The 24,993-nt window shown below is 39.9% G+C and overlaps 1 protein-coding gene across 2 annotated transcripts in view; it reads left to right on the forward strand.

Moving 5' to 3' along the window:
• LOC126175322 (DIS3-like exonuclease 2) overlaps nucleotides 1-24,993 on the forward strand; it is a 236,843-nt gene that overhangs the window by 191,611 nt on the left and 20,239 nt on the right. The window contains exons 13-14 of one of the 2 annotated variants that reach the window (XM_049922033.1): nucleotides 9,727-9,917; nucleotides 10,067-10,259. In XM_049922033.1, the coding sequence (XP_049777990.1) occupies nucleotides 9,727-9,917; nucleotides 10,067-10,259 (384 nt within the window). Of the gene's footprint in view, nucleotides 1-9,726; nucleotides 9,918-10,066; nucleotides 10,260-24,993 lie in introns of those variants that run through there. The other variant, XM_049922035.1, reaches the window with a different exon arrangement.

Genomic DNA, 24,993 nt, shown 5'->3' on the forward strand with positions numbered 1-24,993 from the left:
CTTCCATTGCAACCCTCTGGTCATCCTCTTCTCGTTGCACGGCTATAGCATTTCTCAGATTGACAGCCAGTTGGTTTTGCCTATCTCCTATCCCCTTAACCACATCATTACATTGTTTCTGCATCTGCGTCACCTCGGCGATTCGATGATTGCAATTTGTTTCCACTTCGGTGATCCTTTCTCCCAATTCGGCTTCAGTTTCTTCAATATCGTCTCCCATCTTTTTTGTTAATTTTCCTTCCATCTTCTCCATGTCTCCCTGGACTTGGTCTCTGCTCTTCTGTAGCTTCCTCTCTCTCTCGTCAATGTTCATCTTCAGTCGTTCTGGTAACTCCTGCATTTCCTTCTTCAGATTACATTCCATCTTCATTTGCGGTGTTTTGATCTCTTGTAAATCTTCCTTTAATGATTTGTGAAATATTTCTCTCCTTTCTCTAGCTTCTTGTAAATCTTTCTCTAATGATTTGTGGTATTCTTCTACCATTTCTCTTGTTGCCTTGGCCTCCTTTAACAACTCTGCTAACATCGACCGTATATCTGCATCCTCTGAAACTGACTTATTTCTCGTCGTTTGTCCCGGTGTCTCGGGGTAACTAGTTGAATGTGCTAATGGGCTTTCTAATGACAACCCACAATCACTGATTCCTGAATCATCTCTGTCTTCCTGTCTTATCCCTTTCTTTTCAACTACTGCCTCACAAACCTGCTTATCTTCAGTAGACATGTTTGGTTTATTTTTAATGCACAGGCAAGTAATATAAAATAACCTCTAGTAGCCCAAAACACTCCTAATTACCACGAAACTAATCAAACAGTACCTGCAGTATTTTCAGTTAATCCCAAAATTGATACAATACGTATGAATACTGAACATAACGACTCTCAAAACCTAATAATTTCAAATAGCAATTTTCACATACACAGTTTATGCAAAATGTTTTAAACAAGGCAAATCACACTCTTCATTAAATCTATAAATGTAAAATCCCCAAAAACAATGAGCCTATCTGTACAATCACCATTTAGACAGCGCAGCATGCATCAATAAGTATGCTATATTTCAGAGTATGTTTTGCAAACCTTTCGGAAATTACTGTAATTGGGCACTTTACTTAATGTGAAACTCAGTTTAAAATTGTTTATTTACCGCGAAGACTGCACACTGCAATTTAATGTTATGCCAACCAGTTGTCTTCACTCACCAACTGACGTTACCACGAGTCACGATGTTTTGATGTTTGAAGTGGGCGTGGCGCTGTACTTCCGCTGGAGCCTCGTGAAGTCGCCCTGAAGATCTGCGGCGAGTCGTCATAGTTCTCAGCCGGCCGCTCTGTGGCGCTGCAGGCGGGCGTAGTTTGTAGTACGGCCGCTAGATGCCGGGTTGGCACTCTTTGTCTCGAAGTCGCGCTGAAGATCCGTGGCGAGACGTCGTAGTTCTCAGCCGGCCGCTCCGTGGCGCTGCAGGCGGGCGTAGTTTGTAGTTCGGCCGCTAGATGCCGGGTTGGCGCTCGGTGTCTCGAAGTCGCGCTGAAGATCCGTCAGTGTAGTGCGTCTGTGCCTGACCTACTCCTTGCACAGGTAGTTGGGATGACATGTGAAATCACCTCGCGGATCGAAGCTCTTCGGCGCAGCTGCTACACGGGTCTGCGTGACGTCACTCAACAATTGCGTCGCCACATAAATTGTCACCTGCGTAACAGTTTATGGGTCCACTTGAAGTTGCTCGATTTTCATTATTGAAAAGGCAATTTCGGTCATAATATCATTTCGTGACTAATTCTTGGCTCGTTTTGCTATTGTAATGTTCACGCGTGTCTTTCTTTAGTGTTAACTTTTCACAGTTTTTCGTGCGGATTTACGCGTTTGCACATTCTAACACAGTTTATCGACACTACTATTCTTATTTAATATGGTGAGAAAAAACAGTTAAGTCACAACCGTAAGATGCTATTACTTCATATTGTTCAAAATGCACTGTTTCTTGTCGCGATTTCAAAGTTTATACTCTGTCTTCATCCGAAGTTGATAAAATATTTTCTCGCGTTAAGCAAGATAAAAATTGCCTATTGTTCTTACTATTCATCCAAAGATTGCACTTGTCCTGTCACGGTTGCCAAGGTGTAACACCTCCGATTTATATTAGCCGATCTGATCTGATCAAATAGCAGCCCAATAATTATTATTAATGTGACCATGTACCTAATGGGGCTGGCAATCGGAATTGACTGCTACGGAGTTGTTACTTTCCAGTTTGTCCTTCTCAAATGCTGTAATAATGAAATGTCTGGTAACAAGAAGAACACCAACACAGTTTCACTAATCAAGAACCTATATTCATCTCAAAAACACAAAAGAAGGAGACAGCCACTGCCTTCGTCATACATATCTAATTACGGCTAATCTCAGCACAGGCTTCTTCGTTATTCATTATCGTCACACACTAATCCAATCACTGCAATCTGATACTGCAATCCAAAATGATGCCGGCGCGGTAGACGCGAAACCAAAATATCGGCACTAGAAATATCATTGATCACTCTCGTAATTATACTTCTTCGCTTTCCCAGTATTATTCTAGCACAAAGGGGTTAAACCGCGGCGATGGCCACTCCCTTTGTCGGTAATGCCTTGCATTATAACAACTGGCCTCCACACAGCTCGGCCCGCAACATGGGACTCACTCAACTCACACTCGCTCTCGCAACACGACACTATTGATTGTTTGCCCTATCGACCTGTGCCGAGTGCAAACTTATAGTAAGGGCCTATGGATTCCTTACACCTTGTCCATTCGAAACCTGACTGTGGGTGCTTTGTTTATGCATCTGCACACCCATTCCTCTTATGCTGTCCACACTATCTACCATCGTGTTATCTGTTCGGCCACAGGTGCCTTTTACACTAACCCAGTTGAGAGCCTGTATGCTGAAGCTGCTGAACTACCACTGTCTAACCGCTGTGACTCTCTCCTCAGCAGGTATGCATGCTGTCTGTCTGCCATGCATGGCCACCCATCCTATGCTTCCTTCTTTGATGATTCCTTTGGTTGTCGGTATGGGGCCCGTCCCTCTCTCTATTACCTCCTGGAGTCCTTTTTCAGCATTTGATATGGCAGCTTAACTTCACACTACTTGTAACTTTCCCGATGGGTGTGAACCCTTCACCACCTCAGCTTAGTGAAGTGGCTCATGTTTACCTTGGCCTTCATTCGCTTCCTAAGGACACTACTCCAGCCTCAGTCTATCACTTTCTATTTCACGACCTTCGCATGGAACTTTGTGATAGTACCTTTGTATACACTGATGGCTCTCGGACTGACGATTGGGTCGGGTGTGCTTTCGTCATTGGCACCCGTGTGTTTTGATATCGGCTTCCTGCACACTGCTCAGTATTTGCAGCCAAGCTCTTTGCCTTGTTTCAGGCCACGGAGTACATCCGATGTCACAGCCGTTTCAGTTGCGTCCTCTGCTCGGATTCACTCAGCAACCTTCAAAGTCTGTGTGTGCTGTACACTGCCCATCCCTTAGTGCAGCGGGTCCAGGAAAAATGTCACTTGCTCACTCTTGGTGGAACCAGTGTGATGTTTGTGTGGGTTCCTGGTCATGTCGATCTGCCAGAAAACGAGGCTGCTGACACTGCTGCCAAGGCAGCAGTCCTCGTACCTCAGCCTGCGAGTACCTATATTCCCTCTGATGATCTCTGTGTCGCTGTCTGTCAGGAGGTGGTGTCCCTTTGGCATCGCCAGTGGTCCTCCCATCAGGGGAATAAGCTCTGGCTTATTAAGCCTCTCCCAGTGGCTTGGACGACCTCCTCTCAGCCCTCACACTGGGAAGAGGCCATTTTAAGTAGGCTGCGTATTGAGCACTGCCATTTTAGCCAACGTCATTTGCTAAGTGGCATTACTCCGCCACTTTGTACACATTGCGCCCAAGTTTTAACTGTCTGCCACTTCATGATGGAATGCTCATTTTTTAACCATTTGTTCCCGCTTGTGTTTGCTGTCTTGAGTTATCGGCCATTTTAGCAAATGATGCCTGGGCTGTCAATTGTGTTTTACTTTTTATTCGACAAAGCAATATGGCGAAGGCCATTTAATTTTTTGTTTTGGACCTCCATTTCTGTATGGTGTCTTTTTTTAGCCCTTTTTCCATGCACCTGTTCTTAGCTGTCTTCTATTATGTCAGTTCAGACTGACATATAGTCGATTTTTTTTAACACCTCTCTGTCCTCGTGTTCTCTAGTTTAGACTTGGGTGCACATGACCCCAGTTATTTTTTGCCACTAAAGCAAAACAAAACCAAACCAAACTGTAGAAGTTAATCGTATTAAGAACTTGTAAATGTTTATTGATATCATAAAGCAGATAAGTATAGGCCTGAGTGAAATCTACATCTACATGACCTCTTCATGATGATTACTCTGCAATTCACAATTAAGTACCTGGCAGAGGGTTCATCGAACTACTTTCACTCTATTTCTCTGCTGTTCCATTCTCGAGCAGTGTTTGGGAAAAATGAGAACAGTTAAATATTTGTTACTGTACAAGTTCCAGTTTCTCTTATTTTATTACAATGGTCATTTCTCCCTATGCAGGTGGGTGTCAACGAAATGTGTCACGGTCAATCTTGAGGTGGTGGTAATTTTTATGAAGGTACGACATTAAAACTATTGGCCACTCATTTTTCCTGTGAAAATTTAAAATAACTTTATCACAGATTGACTACCACTTACTTTTTTGTATACTAGATATTGTTATGAAATGACTGATGGAATGGCCATCATTCGCAACTGTCACCAGCCAAAGCTAATTTTTTCATAGAGGATTTTGAAGAATGAGTATTGAGTGAGATTCTGCAGCAGTTATTGACATAGAACGGTATACATACATATATCTACAGTGGAGATGGGGGGAGGAGAGGAATTTGTTTTTCTCAGATCTGTTAGTCTAACAGAAATCAGATCACCAGCTCGCCTGTTATATGTATAGAAAATAGATGCCTTGACCTGTATCTCAATCGGTGTAACTTTCACCATCTAGATAAAAAGAGAGCTTTGCTTAATGCCCTAATACATGGAGCCAGGACTGTTTTGGACAGTGAGCGTCTTGGCTCTGAGATTAACCATCCAATAACTGTGGTCAGAAGGGACAGGTATTCTATCCATGATATTAGATCACTGCTGTTGAGGAAACCAAGATGCGACACCATTAACCAAGCTGGGAGGACCAACACACAGTATGGCTTCCATTTCTGTGGCGAAAAAACTAGTAAGAGAGCTAGGTTCCTAAACTGGCAAGAAATCAGACCAGGCTTACGTCCACACAGGAAAATTCAAGAAATGTTGCAGCACATTAAAGGAAATTTTGGCCTGAGAGTACCATGGATTTATAATATTCCTTGCAGATGTGGCAAATGTTATGTGAGACAGTCTATACAGGTTGTTGCTGATAGCTGTGCTGAGCATCAGCATAACCTTCGATACAGAAATTAAAAAAAAATCAGCAATGGCTGAAAACAGTCTGTTAAATAAATACAAGATTTTGTTCGAACAAATGAGAATACTCATTCACACATTGTACTATGGGGCTCTGTGATTGGGATTACAGTTGAAATTAGACTGTGTGAAAACAATTGTAATAGAAGCATTGCCTATGAACTTAGCGTTGTATGTAAGCATTCACTTGATGAAGATTCACTTGATGAGGATGCCACCTCAGTATGCACAATTTCTCTGGTATCGTGATGTAATCCGCCAATCAGATGCCATCCTCTGGGCATAAGAGTGGGAGCATCACCTGTTTCACAACAGTGAGTTTTAGCCCCTCATGACAACAATGGAGGAAATTGTCAAAAGATTGGGACACACCAAGTAAACCAAACACTTTTTATCTGAAGATATTAGATTGCTGGTGGTCACTGACAACAGTGGAATTCCAAGTTCAGTTGGATGTCTATCACAAATAATCTCAGAATCATAATTCACCTGTCATATGCCATCCCAGAAGCCCAGTGTCTGTCTGAGGCCAGGGTCAGTGAAGGCAGTGGCTTTGGCTCTGGCTGTGACTGTTGGTGTCTAATTATGGCGCTGCTGTGGTGATCACTTTGGTTGGAACTGATGCTTTTTGGCCGGGCAGCCACTTAAGTACAGGTTTGGTGAATCGATACTTGTTCAGTGTTACTATGGACACATGATTGGTGGAGACAAGTAGTTCCACATATAGCGCTGCCTGTAGGGTGCACAAGTGCTGGAATGTCAAAGCTAGTACCACACATTTCCGTTGTGTCTCCCAGAATCTAACTTGGAAATAGACAGGTGTTGTTTCGGTCTGCCGTGGTACTGATTTACAATCCAGCCTGCGTTGTGAAGTGTCCAGAGCCGTAAGATAAGGCAACTCACCAGTTGTGTCCATATTGCAGATAGGCAGAATTATAGGATAAAGCAGACAGCATATCCAAATCTGTCTGGAAGTATGCTTGATTTATCCACTGGTGGCAAAGCTGTTGTAAAGGTAATCCTATGATTTCAACACAATATTATAATATTCTGTAAGAAACACCATCATAGCCAACTGAATTTTTACTTTTTAGTGATATGCTGAAATTTTTAATCTCCTTTAAGACTGTAATTTTGCAACTAATTTATGTTGTTGCTGCATCTACTGTCTGCTCAATTAAAGCTAATGCATTTAGGCATTTGTTAGTGGGGGCAATATTTGTTGCCACTGTGCAGAAGTAATTATTATATTTAATGACCAGTGATTTGAAACTGTCACCATTTGTGCCACTTCTATATTCTGGGTTCTCGGCTTCATTTGAATCACTACTTTTTTTTGTTTCATTTGTAATAATACTTCAGATAGATTTTGCCTTATCTTTGTGTGTCCGCTGCAGAGATAAAATTCATTCTGGGAATGGTCTCTGTATTTATCAATAACTGCCTTCATTTTAGGAATGCTCATCCCACAAGATACACAGGAGAACTTTTGTGAAGTTTGGAAAGTAAGAATGAGGTACTGGCAGATGTAAAATGATGAGAATAGGTCATGAGTCATACATGGGTAACTCATTTGGTGGAGTATTTGATTGCAGGGGGCCAAGGCTCCAGGTTTGAGTTTTGGTCTAATGTTCGGGTGTAACTTGGCAGGAAGTTTTGAGATTTGATATTGATAGCTTTGACCAAGCTGCAGTACTGTTTATTTGCTAGTTACTGCTTCAACTGCAATTATATTTAATATGCAGTTCTGTCTTTTGTATTATTTGTCATAACAAGGCCTAGGGAACACATTGGAAATCATTAGGATGGGATTGATACTGTTTTGAGCAGTCTGGCAGTCATACATTTGAGTAATCTCGTACTTGAAGCATAAGGTGCGAACAGTGCTGTGTATGACATGACTGAGTGTGGGGTGATGCATCATCAACCACTCTCCTGCGTGAACATTCCATGCAAACATTTTTTCTACTCTCCTGATAGTTGTACACAACTATTCAGTCTTCAAAGTGTGGGTGTGAGATTTCAGTGAAGTGGTCAAAGCAAAGTAGAAAACAAGAATATCCACATCTAACTAAAGGTATTGTTTAAATATAAAGATGTGAAACAAATACTAACAAACAGATAGAGGGGCTGGCCAGTACTTACCTCAGCTCAGTACAGCCGATAGATACACATAAAACAGAACCGAAAATTACATTCCTAGCTTTCGGAACAGATGTTCCTTCATCAGGGAGGAGAGAGGGGAAAGAAAGGGAAGAAGGGAAAGGAGATTCAGTTAGTCACAACCCAGGCTATGAAGCAACAGGGAAAGGAAAATAGGGATGGTAGCAAGGATGGAGGCATGGTTGTCAACCATGTCTGACAACCATGCCTCCATCCTTGCTACCATCCCTATTTTCCTTTCCCTGTTGCTTCATAGCCTGGGTTGTGAGTAACTGAATCTCCTTTCCCTTCTTCCCTTTCTTTCCCCTCTCTCCACCCTGATGAAGGAACATCTGTTCCGAAAGCTAGGAATGTAATTTTCGGTTCTGTTTTATGTGTATCTATCGGCTGTACTGAGCTGAGGTAAGTACTGGCCAGCCCCTCTATCTGTTTGTTAGTAAAGGTATTGTTTAACATTCTACATCATCTCTGTTGTCAAACAGTCCGGTGTCATTGTTTGAAAATGTAATTAATGTCGTGTTTGACTTTGAAGTGCTTGAATGCAGAAGTGATGTTGAAAGTGAAAAAGTGTATTAGATGTGCATATTGTTCTGCTCCACTTTGCTTTGATCACTTCAGTGAAGCCTCACATATGCACTCTGAAGACTGAATAGCTGTGCAACACTGTCAGGTTCGTAGAAAAAGTCTGTTGTTCAGTTAGTGTAATTATTTTATGCAGAGGGAAATACAGCAATAAGTCACATCAATGGAATGTGTAAGCTTTTGGTCCTATTACATTGATATTTCCTTTCTTCACATTTCCAAAGCGCCTCGCGACATCTCCCTATGCAGGTGGGTGTCAGTGAAATGTGTCATGGTCAACCTTGAGCTGGTGGTCATTTTTACGTAGGTACAAGTAGAAAGTAGAAAACAAGAATATACAAATCTAACTAAGGGCATTTTTTAATATTCTACATCATCTCTGTTGTCAAACAGTCCATTATCATTGTTTGGCTCTTGTTGTAAGGCACATAGTTTTGCATCCAAATGGCTCCTACCACTGTTTTTAGGATGTGTGATTTGTATTCGGAGTGCAATTTCATGTAGTTCTTGAGTGTTCAAGGTCATGCACTTTCCTTGTTGGAAATCAGAGCAGTTGTTTATAGGTGGTGGTATACAGACAAAACAATGGAAATCTGGCAACAATTTAATATCAGTAGGATGTGACATAACACAGCTATCTTATATACGAAAAAATAAAGATATAGATGTAAATTTCAAAGGTAGATTTCAGAAATAGCATTTGGTATTCCAAGTGTAGGCGCATGTGTTTGGTAGGAGAATCCCTACTGACTGTTTCAAATTAAATGCAGTAATATAGCATAGTTTTGCTCCAGTAAGAGAATGTGCGTTCTAGGCAATGTTGGTTTCACTTTGTAAATACCATCAAACAGTTATGCAGAGATTCAGAGGATAATGTCCTCATTTAGATACCTCTACAGGGATTATTAGTGAACGTGAAAATTTGTTGATAGTAAAAGAATGCTGAAGTATAATGGGGTAAGTAAATTTGTGAGTTATTCTTGAATAACTTTTAACATTGTAGGAGTAGATGTATAGAGACATGTAACGAAAATGAGATATGTTCACATTATGTGGGGATTCAAACATATCAGATCTCTATAGCCAATGAGATGCCAGTGCCTATGAAACACCTTCGCAAAAGTTGGCAGTGGAGGTGCAGGTTACATTTTCCATTCATTCAGCTTCTTTCGACTGGAGTCATAGACCCAAGAATATTGACGGAAAAGTTAGCAATCTGTATTATAATGTTGATTTGAGAAGTATGGGAAGAGATCCATGTTGAAATATATTTTTTATTGCACTTTCTGCTTTTCCATATTTTACTTAATGTGTAAGAAACATGAAATAATGTTTGTATATTCTGTTTTGTATGAATTTATTGTTTTCTTCTTAACGTTTTCATCCGATCTTGGTTAAGTTTAGGTATATTTTAATCAGTGCATTATGCAGATTTTTTCGAATAAATTGCGGTACTGAATTCATTTATTTATTTACCTATTTTTACAGAGAGCGAAATATTTCTGCTCAGGTTTTGTCCAAGATGAAGATGACTATAACCATTATGCCTTGAATGTTGCTCGGTACACTCATTTTACCTCACCTATCAGAAGGTATGCTGATGTAATGGTGCACAGATTGCTTGGAGCCTCTCTAGGATACCATGACACTCCAAAGTGGACAAAAGAGTTTGTCCAAAGGTAATTCCTATTCAAGATAATATTTTGTTTATTGTTTTATACATAATTTCCCAACATACACGAAAAACTGAGATAGCTTATTACAGATTAATGTACCTGAATGTTATTTGGATATTTTATACAAGTATAAAAATATTATGCTTTTGCAGGATAGCATTGAATTGCAACAACAAGAAGTATGCTGCAAAATTAGCTGGAGAAGAAAGTGTAAAGTTATTTCTTTATCTGTATTTAAAAATCAATGGACCTCTTGAAGATGATGCTGTTGTTATAGACGTGAAAGACCATTCATTTGATGCTGTTGTATGTAGTAATGGACTCACTCAACGAGTTTATGTTGATGTAAGTTTCCATTTATTGCTTTTTATTTTATTGTTACTGGTTGGATTATATTTATGCATACATGTTACTATCAGTAGATCTAAGGCACTACTGTGGCATAAAAGTAAGTACTATTTTTTTATTAGTATAACCAAAACTACAGAAAAATGTAATACATGTAAAACTGAAAAATAAGCTACAAAACATGTGAAAGTATTAGCACACTAGTATAAAATGATAGTAAGTGTACATTTAGAGATGTAATTAATTTCAAAATTCCATCTGAACTCTGTGTGCAGGGAACATTTTCATACAGTGACCCTAAACAAGTGATTTTTAAGCATAGTCTCTTCTAGTTTAGTGAGCATAGCAGGACGTGTGATTCATTTCAACTTAAGCAGTAGTTAGTCTAGCCAGACAGTATTTTAATCCACAGTTAAGTCAGCAAAAGCAACACAAGTTTTCTGGCCTCTTTGGAAGCCCTTTTCAGTAGATAATTTAAAATTAGAGCTACAACCTGCTCACAAAAGTTGTTATTTTAAAAAAATTTTATACGATTACAGAAGTATTAATGCCTAATGGTAGTAATTAGTCATCATATTGGTAAGTGAAAGTTTGGAGGTTTGAGAAGCAAACTACCAAATTGTATGGCTAGACATTACTAAGTTCAGTATTGTAAACAGACATTGAAATACCTGTGAAAACTAACAAAGAAGCTCTGAAAGACAACTGAAGGAAGTGCTTAATTCTCTTGAACATCTGGTCCAAACTTCAGAGGATAATAACATATTTACACACATTACTGCATGCATGTGATTAGATTTAGTGTTTCTGATTCCTTAAAGTAACCCAAGGCAATGCCCAGTGGTGTTAATTTCTTCCCTGTGCATTTCTAATCTGAAGAAGGGCAGTGTCTCTCTTACTTTAGCTACCAATAAAAAATAAAGTCCTTACAAAGTAAATAGGACACTGTGTAAATCTTGACAGTGGTCAAACAAGTAGTGGTGAATGTGTGTAAGGAAAACTAACTGTGCAAAATGGAAGAATGAATGGCTGTAATCAGAGGTCTTAAATTTTCTGCCATGGGCAACTCTGGAAGTAATGCTGCAGAAAGAAGACGGTTGGAAAAAAAAAAAAAACTGAATATGGTTATATTATGTAGACTTCTCTTACTAGTGTCCGTTGAGTATATTTATGGATCATATTGATTGCCAGACCTGGTCAAAGTATTGAAGTAATTTTGATTCGTGTGCTATCCACCCGTCTGTCTACACAGTGTGTCTCACCTAACTCTGCCACCTCAGATATCTCTGGAACAACAATAGATATTCAAAAAAGGTTTTCACCAGCATGAACATATGGCAGGGGCTTAGAAAACCAAATACTATGCAAAACTTTAAAACGTAAACAAATACTATTTCCAATACAAACTTGTGCATTTTTAAATGGAGACCCCGTATTATTTTGTATGCAATCAATAGCATGAAAAATCACAAAAATAACGGTGTTGGTTGCATCGCAATACGTCAATTACATCCCTTGAAATTGCGAAGTGAAGTTGACGCTTGAAATAAATGAAGCGCACAGCTAGTGGATGTCCTGGGACTAGAGCATGCACTTCACGCTGCCTGTGTCAGGGGCTCAAACAATGGGAAGGTATGCACAATCCACAGAAATAAACAAGTGACATGTCCAATGCAAAGTTACATTTTTCAAATTATAAATGTATGTTTATTCTAGCGAAATGACAACTAGAGCTGCAATTAGGGATAACACACTTGGATTCACTTTGCTAAACACATTTACTAATGCCCTGTTGCCCACAGAAACTGTATTGTGCATTACATCCAGCATAGAAAATGCACCCACATCTTGACTAATGAAATTGTGTCACATCAACTTATGTTCCCAGTGGCCTCCGTTCGCATCAATACACATTTGCAGACAGGTAACAAGAGAGTGTTGCACAGATTCTAGAGTTTCTACAGATATTGCCGCTCATGCCGCAGTAATATGATGTTGCATATCCTCTACTGTCGTTGGGGGTTTTCGATACACTCTGTCTCTCACTGTGCCCCAGAGAAAGAAGTCTAATGGCGTCAAGTCGGGGGACCATGCTGACCATCGCATAGTACCTCCCCTCCCCATCCACCTGTTTGGAAATGTCACATCTAGAATGTCACTGGCAACTTTTTCTTTGTGTGTGGAACATCCATGATGTTGGAATCACATTGATAGACGAGTTTCCAATCCTAGATCCTCCATGAGGAGTGCTAGTGTGTGTTGAAGAAATGATGCATATCACTGTCCATTCAATGTTCCACTGGTAAAATACAGTTAGCAATGATACCGCACCAAACATTGACACTCCAATGTCATTGATGAGCAACTTGGCAAATCCAGTGGGTATTTTGCAAGGATCAGTAGTGCATGTGCCGCAGATTCGCATTACTATGATTTGTAAGTGAAGCCTCGTCCATAAACAGTGTTTTGCTTAGGAATACTGGATTACCTTGCAATGGTTGAAGTGCAAAATGACAGAATGCAATGTGGGAATCAAAGTCATTCCTGTACAGTTGTTGGTGCAGTGAGATATGGAATGGATGAAACCGATGCCGATGCAAGATTTTGCACACACTACTGTGGCTTATTCCTACACCTTGTGCAATTTCTCATACACCCACCTGAGGATTGTGTGCTACAGCAGCCATAACAGCTGTTTTGTTTCCATTGCCAGTTGCTTGTGTTGTAGGTAAACGTTTTGTGGGAGCCCAGCTTCCTGTTTCCGTGAGTGTCTTGCAGATGTTGCCAATGGTTCGACGTGACGGACACCGCTGATCTGGGTAGCGTTCGGCATACAGTGTCACAGCTGCAGTTGCATTTCTGTGACGTTTTCCATAAATTAAAATAATGTATAGTTTTTCTTCATTACTGAAGGCCGGTATATTGACTAGGTGATGGCAGATGTAACAAGCCACAAGAAAACAGGTTTTAATGTGGCAACATATGTGAATTACATTACAGTTTGAGAGCAGTTCAGCAGACCAGACTAGGACACACTTGTACACTGAAGTTAGAGTGTGCTGTGGTGATATTGGTATGTTTATGGCAGGATACAGGCGCCAGTGTAAGCAACCCCTGCTCCGAGCACAGTACTACATGTGATACATTACGTCAGAAACTGTGACACCGTTGCTGTTCTTTACAAGCCACATATTTCAGAACTTATGAGGTTTAGAAATGTGAAATCAAGTGTGTTACCACTAATTGTACCTCTAGTTGTCATTTCGCAACAATAAACATTATGCACAGGACATCCATCATTCTGATACCGCATTATTTGGCACATTGTAAGAGGTGGACCAGTTCAAGTAAGGTACAGCTCAAGAAGGGACTAAACTATCCCCCTTTAGGAGTGCCATTAATGAAATGTGGGCCAATGATGTGTTGTCATACAATACCACACTATATGTTAACACTCCACTGACATAGTACGTCAATCGTATCATGATTACCGCAGTGTGAGGTGCACGCTTGAGTCCCAGGACATGCGCTAGCTGTGCACTTCATTTATTTCAAGCGTCAACTTCCCTTCGCAATTTTTCTGGATGTAATTGACATATTGCGACGCAACCAACACCATTATTTTTGTGATTTTTCATGCTATTGATTGCATATGAAATAATAGGTGGTGTCCATTTAAAAATACGCAAGTTTGTATTGAAAATAGTATTTGTTTATATTTTAAAATTTCACGTAGCATTTGGTTTTCTGAGCCCCTGCCGTACGTTCATGCTGGTGAAAACCATTTTTGAATATCTATTGTTGTTCCAGAGATATTTGATGTGGCAGAGTTACGTGAGACACCCTGTATAGTGAACCTAGGCTTTGCCAACAAAATTTCAGAGGCTGCTGAGGGCTGTTTCGGGTAACTTAGTACAGGTGGCCCATTATCTCTGGTGGCTCATTACAAACTAATTGCATATTGTTGGATGACAATGTGACTTGTTGTAGTCATGTTCTATGTCCATTGCAGTCACCAAATATGACACCAATGGACTTCTTCTTGTAGAGGCATATGAAGAGCTTGCATTAAGAGACTCTGATTGATATGCAAATAGACCTAGTTGCTAGGATTGTCGCAGCTGTGAAAATAGTATGCCAAACTCCCAGGATTCTGTAGTGCATAAAATAGTCAATAGTGCATTGCTGTACACTCTGTTGTGATCTTGGTGGGCAAAATTTTGAACAGCACTTGTATGAGTTTGTTATGTACTGTACTGTGCTTGACTGTACACCAACAGCGCAGGTTAAACACATTGTGATAAAATGTAGGTGTTTCATTTGAGGGTTTTGCATTACGTGATCTGTGCAAATATTTTGCACTGATAGGTAATATAGTAATGGAGATATAAGTTAATGCAAGTTGATTCCACCCGGTTAAGCGTGCAGTCTAACGCCCTGCTTTCCAGGTGGGAAGGCATGCCGGTCCCCAGCATGAATCCACCCGGCGGATTAGTGTCAAGGTCCGGTGTGCACGGTCAGTCTGTGGATGGTTTTTAATGCGGTTTTCCATCTGTCTTGGCAAATGTGGGCTGGTTCCCCTTATTCTGCCTCAGTTATGATATGTTGGCAATTGCTGCACAAACACTTTCTCCATGTGTGCGTTCACCATAATTACTCTACTGCGCATACATCGGGGTTACACTCTTCTGGTGTGAGACGTTCCTGGAGGGGGTCCACTGGGGGCCGAATCCCACAATAACCCTGGGTTCAGTGTGGGGCGGTTAACAAAAGGTATTATATTCTGAATAGTAATAACAGATATTAGACTCATTGTGAAAAATGTATGTCATTACATATCATATGATTGATTGTAAACCATATAAAAGTCAGATATTGTCTTTGTCAAATTTTATTTTTCATTTTTATTTATTTATTTGGGGGGGGGGGGGGGGGTTGAGGTGTCTCTAGCATAAACATAAATATCAGTGAATGTGCAAACTTGTGAAAAAGTCACATGTAACTGTTTTACAGAGAGAAAAACAACAGGTCCTCGTAAATACAGTTCTTCCCCTTGAAGCATCTGACCTTGTGCTTTATTGATGATCTGTAGTGAAGGCTACTTTTAGTGGGAATTGTTTTCTTATTATTTGGAAGGGCATGATTGGATCAAAAATTGAGATGTTAATGTGGGGTATGAGCACAATCCTATTGAAGTCTGTGAATTCAGCAGTGATGATGTTCTCAGCTGAGTGAGTTATCACTAATCTTGCACCATTAATTAAGTCATGATTAGCATTAAGATGTCTAAATAACATAATAATAGCTTTTTTCCCTAAGAACAATTGATGAGGTGATAAATCGGACGGATTTAGTGTGTTTAAGAATTCTGTTGAGTATTGCTTATTGCTTAAAGTTGGCCAGAACCAGAACTGAGGTTAACTTTTGCATCTCCAGGTAATAAATTGGAAATGACATATTCATTAAGTGTTGTTCAATCATCATGTTTCGGACATAGAATCACCATCAAATAGAATAGCGAAACATTTTGTTCATTGCTTTATGTGACGTTGAATACTGTGGTAATAAAATTATCTTAATTACAATAAGTGATTAGGAATTTTTATCACTCGAATGAAGTAATCCGATTTTCTGAATCACCATTAGCTACTTTCAGTAACCGTTATGTGAAATGGGATCAGTGTTTGCGCTCGTATTTCGAGTCCACTGATGAATTTTAACATGAGACTACAATGGTGATGGCTTAACTGTAGTTTTGACAATGGCAGGTCTAATGATGGTTAATACTTGATGGAAATTTCTCTAAACCAGAATTATTTTGCCACCATAAGGGTGATAATTCTTCATGATGTCCCTTAAAAGTCGATTGACAATGTTTAGAGTGTTTGTGGGAACAATTGAAATCTTGTCTCAAATGTTGAGGTCTAAGCCACTCGAAGTTGTGTATCATTGGTGTGACTGTGAATTGATGAGGCTGAAGTGTTGAAGGTGGGTACAGGTTTTTGAAAATTGAATATGCTTTGCCCTGGTAGGAAATTGGCAGCAATGCCAGCCCATGCAACTGTTAAAATCATCTTATTTTCACCTAGTAAAATGTGAGAAAATTTTGTCAACAAATATTGCACAAGAGCCCCCTAGTCCATCAGTGAACTAACAACTGGGCATCTTATTTCTTACTGAATGCAAGACTTCCTCAGCTATTGCCTTTTGTTCTTTGTTTAGCTTTTTATAAGCTGTCTTTGCCGCTCATACGTTATTTTTCTGCATTGTTGGCTTCTGTTTTGTGTTGTGCAACGGTTGAAACAACGATCAGCCAGTTGAAATGTTAGCAAGGTTTGCCATGATATTTAAAAGTGTTCTCCAATTCTAGCAGTGTGAAGCTGCAGGGAACGGTACTTACCTGTGATGATGAACATTGATGTAATTCAGGTTATTTGCGCAGTACACAACACTTGCTCAAAGAAAGCAAACAACTCCAGCTGCTGTTGTGCATAATAGTAAAATTAGATTTTCAATAGATGGTGCCTTCTAAATAATTTACATTGATGTTTATGACCAAAATTGTATGCTTGCGTAAAGAATCGAAACAACAGCTTTCATGCATGTTAATTAAATGAATTGCCAATAGATGACACCTTCTATGTTGTTTGTATACAAATATTATCAAAATAAAGATATTTAACAAAAATAAGAACTTTAAAATATTCTCATACTTTTTGTCAGTGGTGAATGAAATGTAGTGAATGATGTTCTTAATCATTAATTTTTATTAAGTAATACAGGATCGTTGTGTATCGACAAATAAACAACTTTGAGAAATCATACACTGAGGTGACAAAAGTCATGGGATTGAAGCAAACATGAGTGCCTTTGTTAACAGCACACCACCACCTTCAGTGCCTCTCAGCAGCTCTTGACCATATCGATTTGATCCTAGATGACTGGAAAACCATATCTTGGTCAGATGAGTCCTGATTTCAGTTGATAAGAGTGGATGGTAGGGTTCGAGTGTGGTGCAGAGCTCATGAAGCCATGGACCTAAGTTGTCAACAAGACACGGTGCAAGCTGGTGGTGTCTCAATAATGGTGTGGGCTACGTGTACATGGAATGGACTGGGTCCTCTTGTCCAACTGAGCTGATCATTGACTGGAAATGGTTACTCTTGGAATTCATGCTCCTGAATGACGATTGAATTTGTACGGATGAGAATGCACCATGTTACCTTGCCACAGTTGTTCACAATTGGTTTGAAGAACTTTCTAGACAATTCTAGCGAATGATTTGGCCACCCACATCACCTGACATGAATCCTATCAAACAGTAATGAGACATAATTGAGAGGTCAATTTGTGCACAAAATCCTACACTGACAACCCTTTCACATTTATGGGTGGCTGTAGAGGCAGCATGGTTCAGTATTTCTACAGGGGACATCCGATGACTTGTTGAGTCCATGCCATGTTGAATTGGCATACTATGCCAGGCAAAAAGAAGGTGCGACATGATATTAGGAGGTATCCCATGACTTTTGTCACCTCACTGTATACTTGATTACAAAGAGAGAGGGAAAAAAGAGGAAAAAAGAAAAAAAACTGTATGGAATGTTGGAGATACTTTTGCTGTTAAAATGCTATAATTTGGGGGATTTCTCATCTATCAGTTGATGTGGCTATACTGAAAGTTGCAGTAACTCTGATTACCCACTGAACATTTAGTTGTTGTATTCTAAGATATATTCAGTTTTTTACTTTTTGCTTTCTTTCTTTCCAAACTCTTTGTGGGTGATATTAAATTACACTTTTTTTTCCTCCTCAATTACAGCATGCAAGACTTTCATTAAAATTTTGAATTTCGTTTCCTTGCTAACACCTTAATAAAAGCTGTAAATTTTGTTAAATAGCCCACATAATTCATGTTATCAGTGAGTTAAATTACAGTGGCAGCATACAGTTTTCTTGCAACCAAAATGAAACATAGATTGGTGAATATTGCTTACATCTCAGGCACACTGACAGGCCTGATAATCCTGTAGTTCCTCACCAAAACAACAAACCAATTAGGCACACTGACCTGAGATCCGAAGTTGATGTGAAACTTCATATAACTTTACCTACAACATTTGCCTCAACTATTCCTTACAAATGAATGATAAATATTGTATAGTCCAAGATGTCACTTTCATGCTAATCAACAAATATCACAACTGATCCGTTTCAGGTGCAATCTGGCTACTCTATTCTAATCCCAAAGCTACACAACTCTTCACATATCCACTCTACTAAGGCAAGAAAAAGTGCTGTTGCTTGTTAAACTTTATCACAAAACCAGTAAACGGCGGTTTCTCTGTGAACAAGCATCAGTTGTGGTCAGTAGGTAGAATGTGACTGTTAATTTCATTAAACAGGCCAAGCAACAGTGTTTTTTTTTTCTTTTATAATAATGCCAGATTTGGTTGCTTATGCGTATACAGTTTCCTTTTAATGGTCATCTCTAGTATTTTTCTCTTAGTTCCGTGCAGTTCTTCCTAAGTCCAGTTTCTATTTGTTTCTTTTGGAAGAGTGTCAAAGACAAATACTTCATTCAGCTTAGCAAGTTCTCTTAATGTATGATGTATGAAATTTCTGATATTGTACACAGTTACTCATTGAAAAGCTGAGTTCTTATTTTAGTCCAATGTTTGCCTAAAAATCTCCTGTCATCAGTGATCATAAGGCAGTGATAGCATCTATGACTATTGATATTACAAGGAGCATTAAGAAAGATAGGAAAATATTTTTGCTTAGCAAGAATGAGAGGATACAAATTAATGAGTATCTGAATAGGCAGCATGAATATTCAGTTGAGAGGACAAAGATGTAGGGCACAAATGGGAACAGTTCAAAAGCTTTGTTCAATATGCCTTAGACAAGTGTGTTGTGAACGATATCTTAAGGAATGGGAATGACCCACCATGGTTTAATAACCCCATTACAAAAACGATATGTAAACAAAGAGATCTTCATCAGAGATTCAAGAGAAGTCAAAACCTAGCTGACAAACAGAAGCCGAACAAAGCAAAAATTAGCACAAGTAGAGCAATGAGAGATGCAATCAGTGACTTTAAAAGTAAAATTTGTATAACCAATCTGACTAAAAATCCAAAGAGGTTTTGACCTTGCATAAAATCGGTAAGTGGGTGAAAATCGCCTATTCAGTCACTCAGGGACCATACTAGCACTGAAATGAAAGATCACAGAGGGAAAACAAAATGCTGAATTCAGTCTTCTGAAATTGTTTCATCACAGAAGATCATGTTAGGGTGGTGCATAAGTTCGTAGTGTTTCTGTATTGCATATTGGGTATTCTGTTTGCTATGGGTTTATTTTGCATATTGGGTATTCTGTTTGCTATGGGTTTATTTATTGGTTGTTATTTTTTATTTGTAGTTCACTGTTGCTATTTGAGTTTACGTATTGTCATTTTGTCTCTTGGAAATAGTGAGTGGAACTGTTGACATTAGAAAATGTAGTGCCAAGTGGAGAAATCACAACATTTCCAACACAGTCTTTTGTTTGAATTCAATAGAGGGATGACAGCAACATAGGCATCCAGCTGTGTATGGGGATAATGCCATTTGATAGAACATAGCAAGATTTTCTCATTTTCAGGAGGATTGTTTTTTCATTAGTGTCTCTCCATATTCAGGAAGCTTTCAGGGTTTGATGAAGATCATTTAAATGCATTAATACAGAATGATTCCCATCATTGTACTCAAGAACTGACAAATGTGATGAACCATGTTCATCCCACCATCATGCGACATTTGCATACAATGGGTTCTGTTCAAAAATCAGGAGTGTGCTGTAAGTTAAATTCACAAAATTCAGTTGGTGGTTATATACCGTATTTACTCGAATCTAAGCCGCACCTGAAAAATGAGACTCGAAATAAAGGAAAAAATAATTTCCCGAATCTAAGCCGCAGCTGAAATTTGAGACTCGAAATTCAAGTGGAGAGAAAACTTTTAGGCCGCACCTCCAAATCGAAACAAAGTTGGTCCATTGTAATATGAGACATAATTCACGTCGAATGAATGACGATACAGGTACAGTAGTTTGGTTCGAGCCGTAAGCTTAGCAGTTAAGCTTTACCAGGCAGCCATTGCTATGCGTCAGGCGCTCCGTCCTTATTTATGCGGGTACCCTTCGTTTTTCACGTGCTTCGTCTGGTTTGAATTGATTGCTTATTTTTCTTTGATCTGATAATTGCCGTTCTCTTTGTTATATGTGTTTTCGTCACTCTAAGCTGAAAATGCATAACTGTACTGTGTCATGCATTGTTTGTCGCATTCCGATAATGAATGTTGACGACCTGTCGCCGCTCGCGGCATGGTTTGCTTTTGTGCGTGCTACCGCCGCTTACAATAAAAAAAAAGAGTGTAATTGTCTCAGTAGCGAAACAATGGCAAGAGACTGCTATTTGTCGTTATTTACACTGCTGCTTTCTTTGATAATGATCAACAAGAACCAAATAATAAACTGCGTATGATAGAAGATGTTCTGAACGAGAGTTTAGCGAAAATTTTTCTCCGTTTGAAAATCTTTGCAGACGCCGCTGTAGTACATTATTTTCTGCACAGAAATTAGAGTCATCTTAGATTTAAAAATCTGGTCAATCGCCGTGCTTCATTTCGGACTGTATCACTATTAGGCATAAGAATAATACGAATATGAACATGACATATGTGTATACTTCCGCGTTTGTGTTATCTCACTCTAGTTTCGTAGTTTATTAGGCAGACAGGATTTAAATGAGATAGCAGCAAACACGAAAGAATACATGGCAAAATGTTTATATTCGTATTATTCTTATGGTGAAGAGAATACTGCATGTTATTCAGAATTCACAAAAGTTCCCATTAGCAACCATCTCTTCTCACAGATAGAAAAAAATCAGAACGTAGAATTGGCCATACTGACAAACATCGCAAAAGGTCTTGCCAGTCGGATTTTCGTAGTACATTGAAAAGCTGCTACATTCGAAGATGAACAATACGGAATTTGTATTTACTTCGTTGGATAATGTATGAAAATGCAGTGGTCGAAATTCGGGGCAGAGAAAATAGCTCGTCTTCCATCTTTTTTTAAAATTTATTTACTGACGCAGAGGTTTTGGCGCCAGTATTTATCTTTGTGCCTGTAAAGCATGCGTGTGTAGCGCTACATATATTCGATGGCAGAAGTTAGTTGTGGCGACACCTACCAACATATTTCAGAACTTCCGCTTACTTTGCACTCGATTCTAAACCGCAGGCGGTTTTTTGGATTACAAAAACCGGAAAAAAAGTGCAGCTTAGATTCGAGTAAATACGGTATGCAGATCTGCATGCTTATCATCAGTTGGCTCTGAACAACACCGACCATTACTGTCCTGAATCATTACTGTTGACAAGAAATGGTGTCTTTATCATAATATATGGAAAAGAAAGGAATGGTTTAGCCCAAGAAGCAACTCCCCATACAAAGGGCTGCACGCATCCACAAAATCTAACATTTGTTGTTAACAAATGAGACATCTTGCAGATGAAATCCAATAACAGACAGGAAGACTGAGTGAAGTGATGCTACTCCACAATAATGCCTGGCATTCTGCTGGTTTGACAAAAAATACTATACAGGAGTTGGGCTGAGGAGTCATTCTGCACCTACCTTATCCACCTCATCTTGTGCCATCAGATTTTCACCTTTTCTACTCTCTGTCAGTCTTCAAGGAACTTCTGTCTTGGATGTAAATGCACTCTGAACATGACTTTATCTCAAAACTGCATGATTTCTACAGTCATGGAATCGAAAAGTTACCCCAGCCTTGGGAGACTGATGTAAATAGTGAAGGAGAATATGTCAAACAATGGAAAATCCAGGATGGAATAATAGCACTGTTACAAAAAAGATAGATTGCTACTCACAAGAAATGGAGATATTGAGCTGCAGACAGACACAGCAAAAAGACTGTTAAACAAGTAAGCCAGTGTACAAGACCCTAACCATTCAAGGATTGGTAAGTTTTACATTTTCGACAGAAAAAGCGTATTTTCACAAAGAAAAAAGCATTTTTTTAACTGAGAAACCTGGGAATTTTCTTTCCTTGTCTGCGTACACATCCTATATTACCCACAACCTACTGTCCTACATAAAAGATACCAACCATTTCCTCCACTGACTTTCCACAATTCCTGTTGCTTTACCACATCACGCCCCACTCATCACTATTGACGGCACCTCCGTTTACACTAATGTCCCTAACGCCCATGGCCTTGCCACTGTTGAACACTATCTTTCCCAATGCCCAACAGATTCCAAACCTACAAGCTCTTCCCTGGTCACCAGGACCAACTATATCCTCACCCACAAGTACTTCTCTGTTGAAGTAATCACGAAGAAATGTGGGATACAGAAGTGGGCATCCTCATTGACTATCCTATGCAAGCCTGTTCATGGAACATCTAGAGCAATCCTTTCCTAACCACTCAGAATCCCAAACCTCTCATCTGGTTCAGATTCATTGGTGACATCTTTGTGATCCAGATCAAGGGCGAAGACACTCTTTCCACATTCCTCCAGAACCTCAACATCGCCTCCATTCACTTCACCTGGTCCTCGTCATCCCAACAAGCCACTTTCCTCGATGTTGACTTACATCTCACAGATGACTACATCAGTACCTCCAGCCACCAGGAATACCTCCAATTTGACAGCTGCCACCCATTCCATACCGGGAAGTCTCTTCCATAACCCTAGCCACTTGTGGCCATTGCATCTGTATTGATGAGAAGTTATTTTTGAAATATACCAAAGGCCTCACTGGGACCTTCACACACAGAAATTACCCACCCAACCTTGTACAGAACTAGATCTCCCATGCCTTATTTTTCCAGTCACCCACCACCTCCCAAAGTCTCACCATTTGGCTGGGATTTCAACTACTATTTATCATGCCCGGAAATGAGGAAGGCCATACCCACTGTCTTTCTCACACCTCCCACAGTAGTATTTTTTCACCCACCGAAACTGCACATTATCTTCCTCCATACCTAGTCAACCCCTGCTCCTAACCCCTTGCCTCATGGCACCTGTAATAGACCTTGATACATGATCTGTTCCACACATCGTCCCCTCCTGGTCAAGAGCATCACATATCCCATCAAAGACAGGCTACCTGTGAAAGCAGTCATTTGAACAACAAGCTAAACTGCAAGCACTGTCATGTGTTCTATGTTTGCATGAACACCAACAAGCTGTCTGTCTGCGTGAGTGGCCACTGACAAAATGTGGCCAAGAAACAGCTGGACCACAAAGTTACTGAGAATGTTGCTCAACACAATGTTCTTCACTTCAATGACTGCTTCACAGCCTGTGCGATCAGGAACCTTTGTACCAACATCAGATTTTCTTAATTGCACAAGTGGAAACTGTCCCTGCAATATATCCTATGTTTCTATACCCTCCTGGCCTCAACCTTCATTAGTCAGTGTCTTTCAACCACATGTCCCCTTCCCTGTGACCACTACACAGCCTTCTATTCCACCAACACACCCACAGTCGTTTTACTTCTCTCCTTTTTGGCTCCCCCCACCCTCCTCCTAACCTCCCTACTGCACCTGGCTGCCCTAAGCTCTCCCCTGTATGGCCCCACAAGCAATACTTTACCATCCCCCACCCCTTCCCTGCTATCACTCCCCATCCCCAATACCAATCCCAGCCTCCTCCATAGCCCCACCGGCCAGACTGTGTCTCCCATCATGAACCGTAACTCACAGTCTTGCCTTGGCAGACAGTGGTCATGTGAGTGTGAGTTGTGTTTGAGTGAAAGTGTGTGTGTGTGTGTGTGTGTGTGTGTGTGTGTATTTTTTCTAATTCAGACGCTTGGCTGAAAGCTTACTTGTTTAGCAATCTTTTTGTTGTGTCTGTCTGTGACTCAACATCTTCTCCACTATTTGGTGAGGAGCTATGTATCCTTTTAATAATATTGAAGGAGAACACGTTGTTGTTGACTAGAGTATCTGTTATGTGCATCTGGTGTGTTTATTAAACTGACGGAAAAGTGCTATGAACGTGTGCACCAACCTAATAATATGGCCCTCCTTTCAATCATTGTATGAACATTTAAAGGGCAATATTGAGATAAATGATCTTGGAATTGAAAAGCAACTGAAATCCCATGGTAGTGGAGAGACATCTGTTCCAGATGAGAAACCTGAGAGATTCTATACAGATTATGTGAAAGAACTTGCCACATACTAACAGTAGTTTTCATAGGTGCTGGTGCAATGAATGACACCTAGCGACTGAAAAAAAGTGCAGGCATTCCCATTTTCAAGAAGTGTCATATGACAGATACACTTAATTATAGACCTCTACCACTGACATCAGTATGTTGTAGAATTATGTAACATGTGTTACTCAAGTATTGTGATGTTTTTGGAGAACAAAAATCTCCTCCATGTAAATCAACATCGATTCTGGAAACAGAAATTTTGCAAAATGCAGATTTCTCAGTTTCTCCATGAGATCCACAGTGCTGTAGACATCAGTGCTCAGGTTGATGTCAGAGGTTGATACCATGTTCTTAGACTACAGAAAGGCATTTGACACTCCCCTGTCCGTCTCCTCCTCTGCCCTCTGTCCGTCTCCTCCTCTGCCCTCTGTCCGTCTCCTCCTCTGCCCTCTGTCCGTCTCCTCCTCTGCCCTCTGT

This window comes from Schistocerca cancellata, chromosome 3 (genome assembly GCF_023864275.1).
Source record: "Schistocerca cancellata isolate TAMUIC-IGC-003103 chromosome 3, iqSchCanc2.1, whole genome shotgun sequence".
In the NCBI taxonomy this organism is placed as follows: domain Eukaryota; kingdom Metazoa; phylum Arthropoda; class Insecta; order Orthoptera; family Acrididae; genus Schistocerca; species Schistocerca cancellata.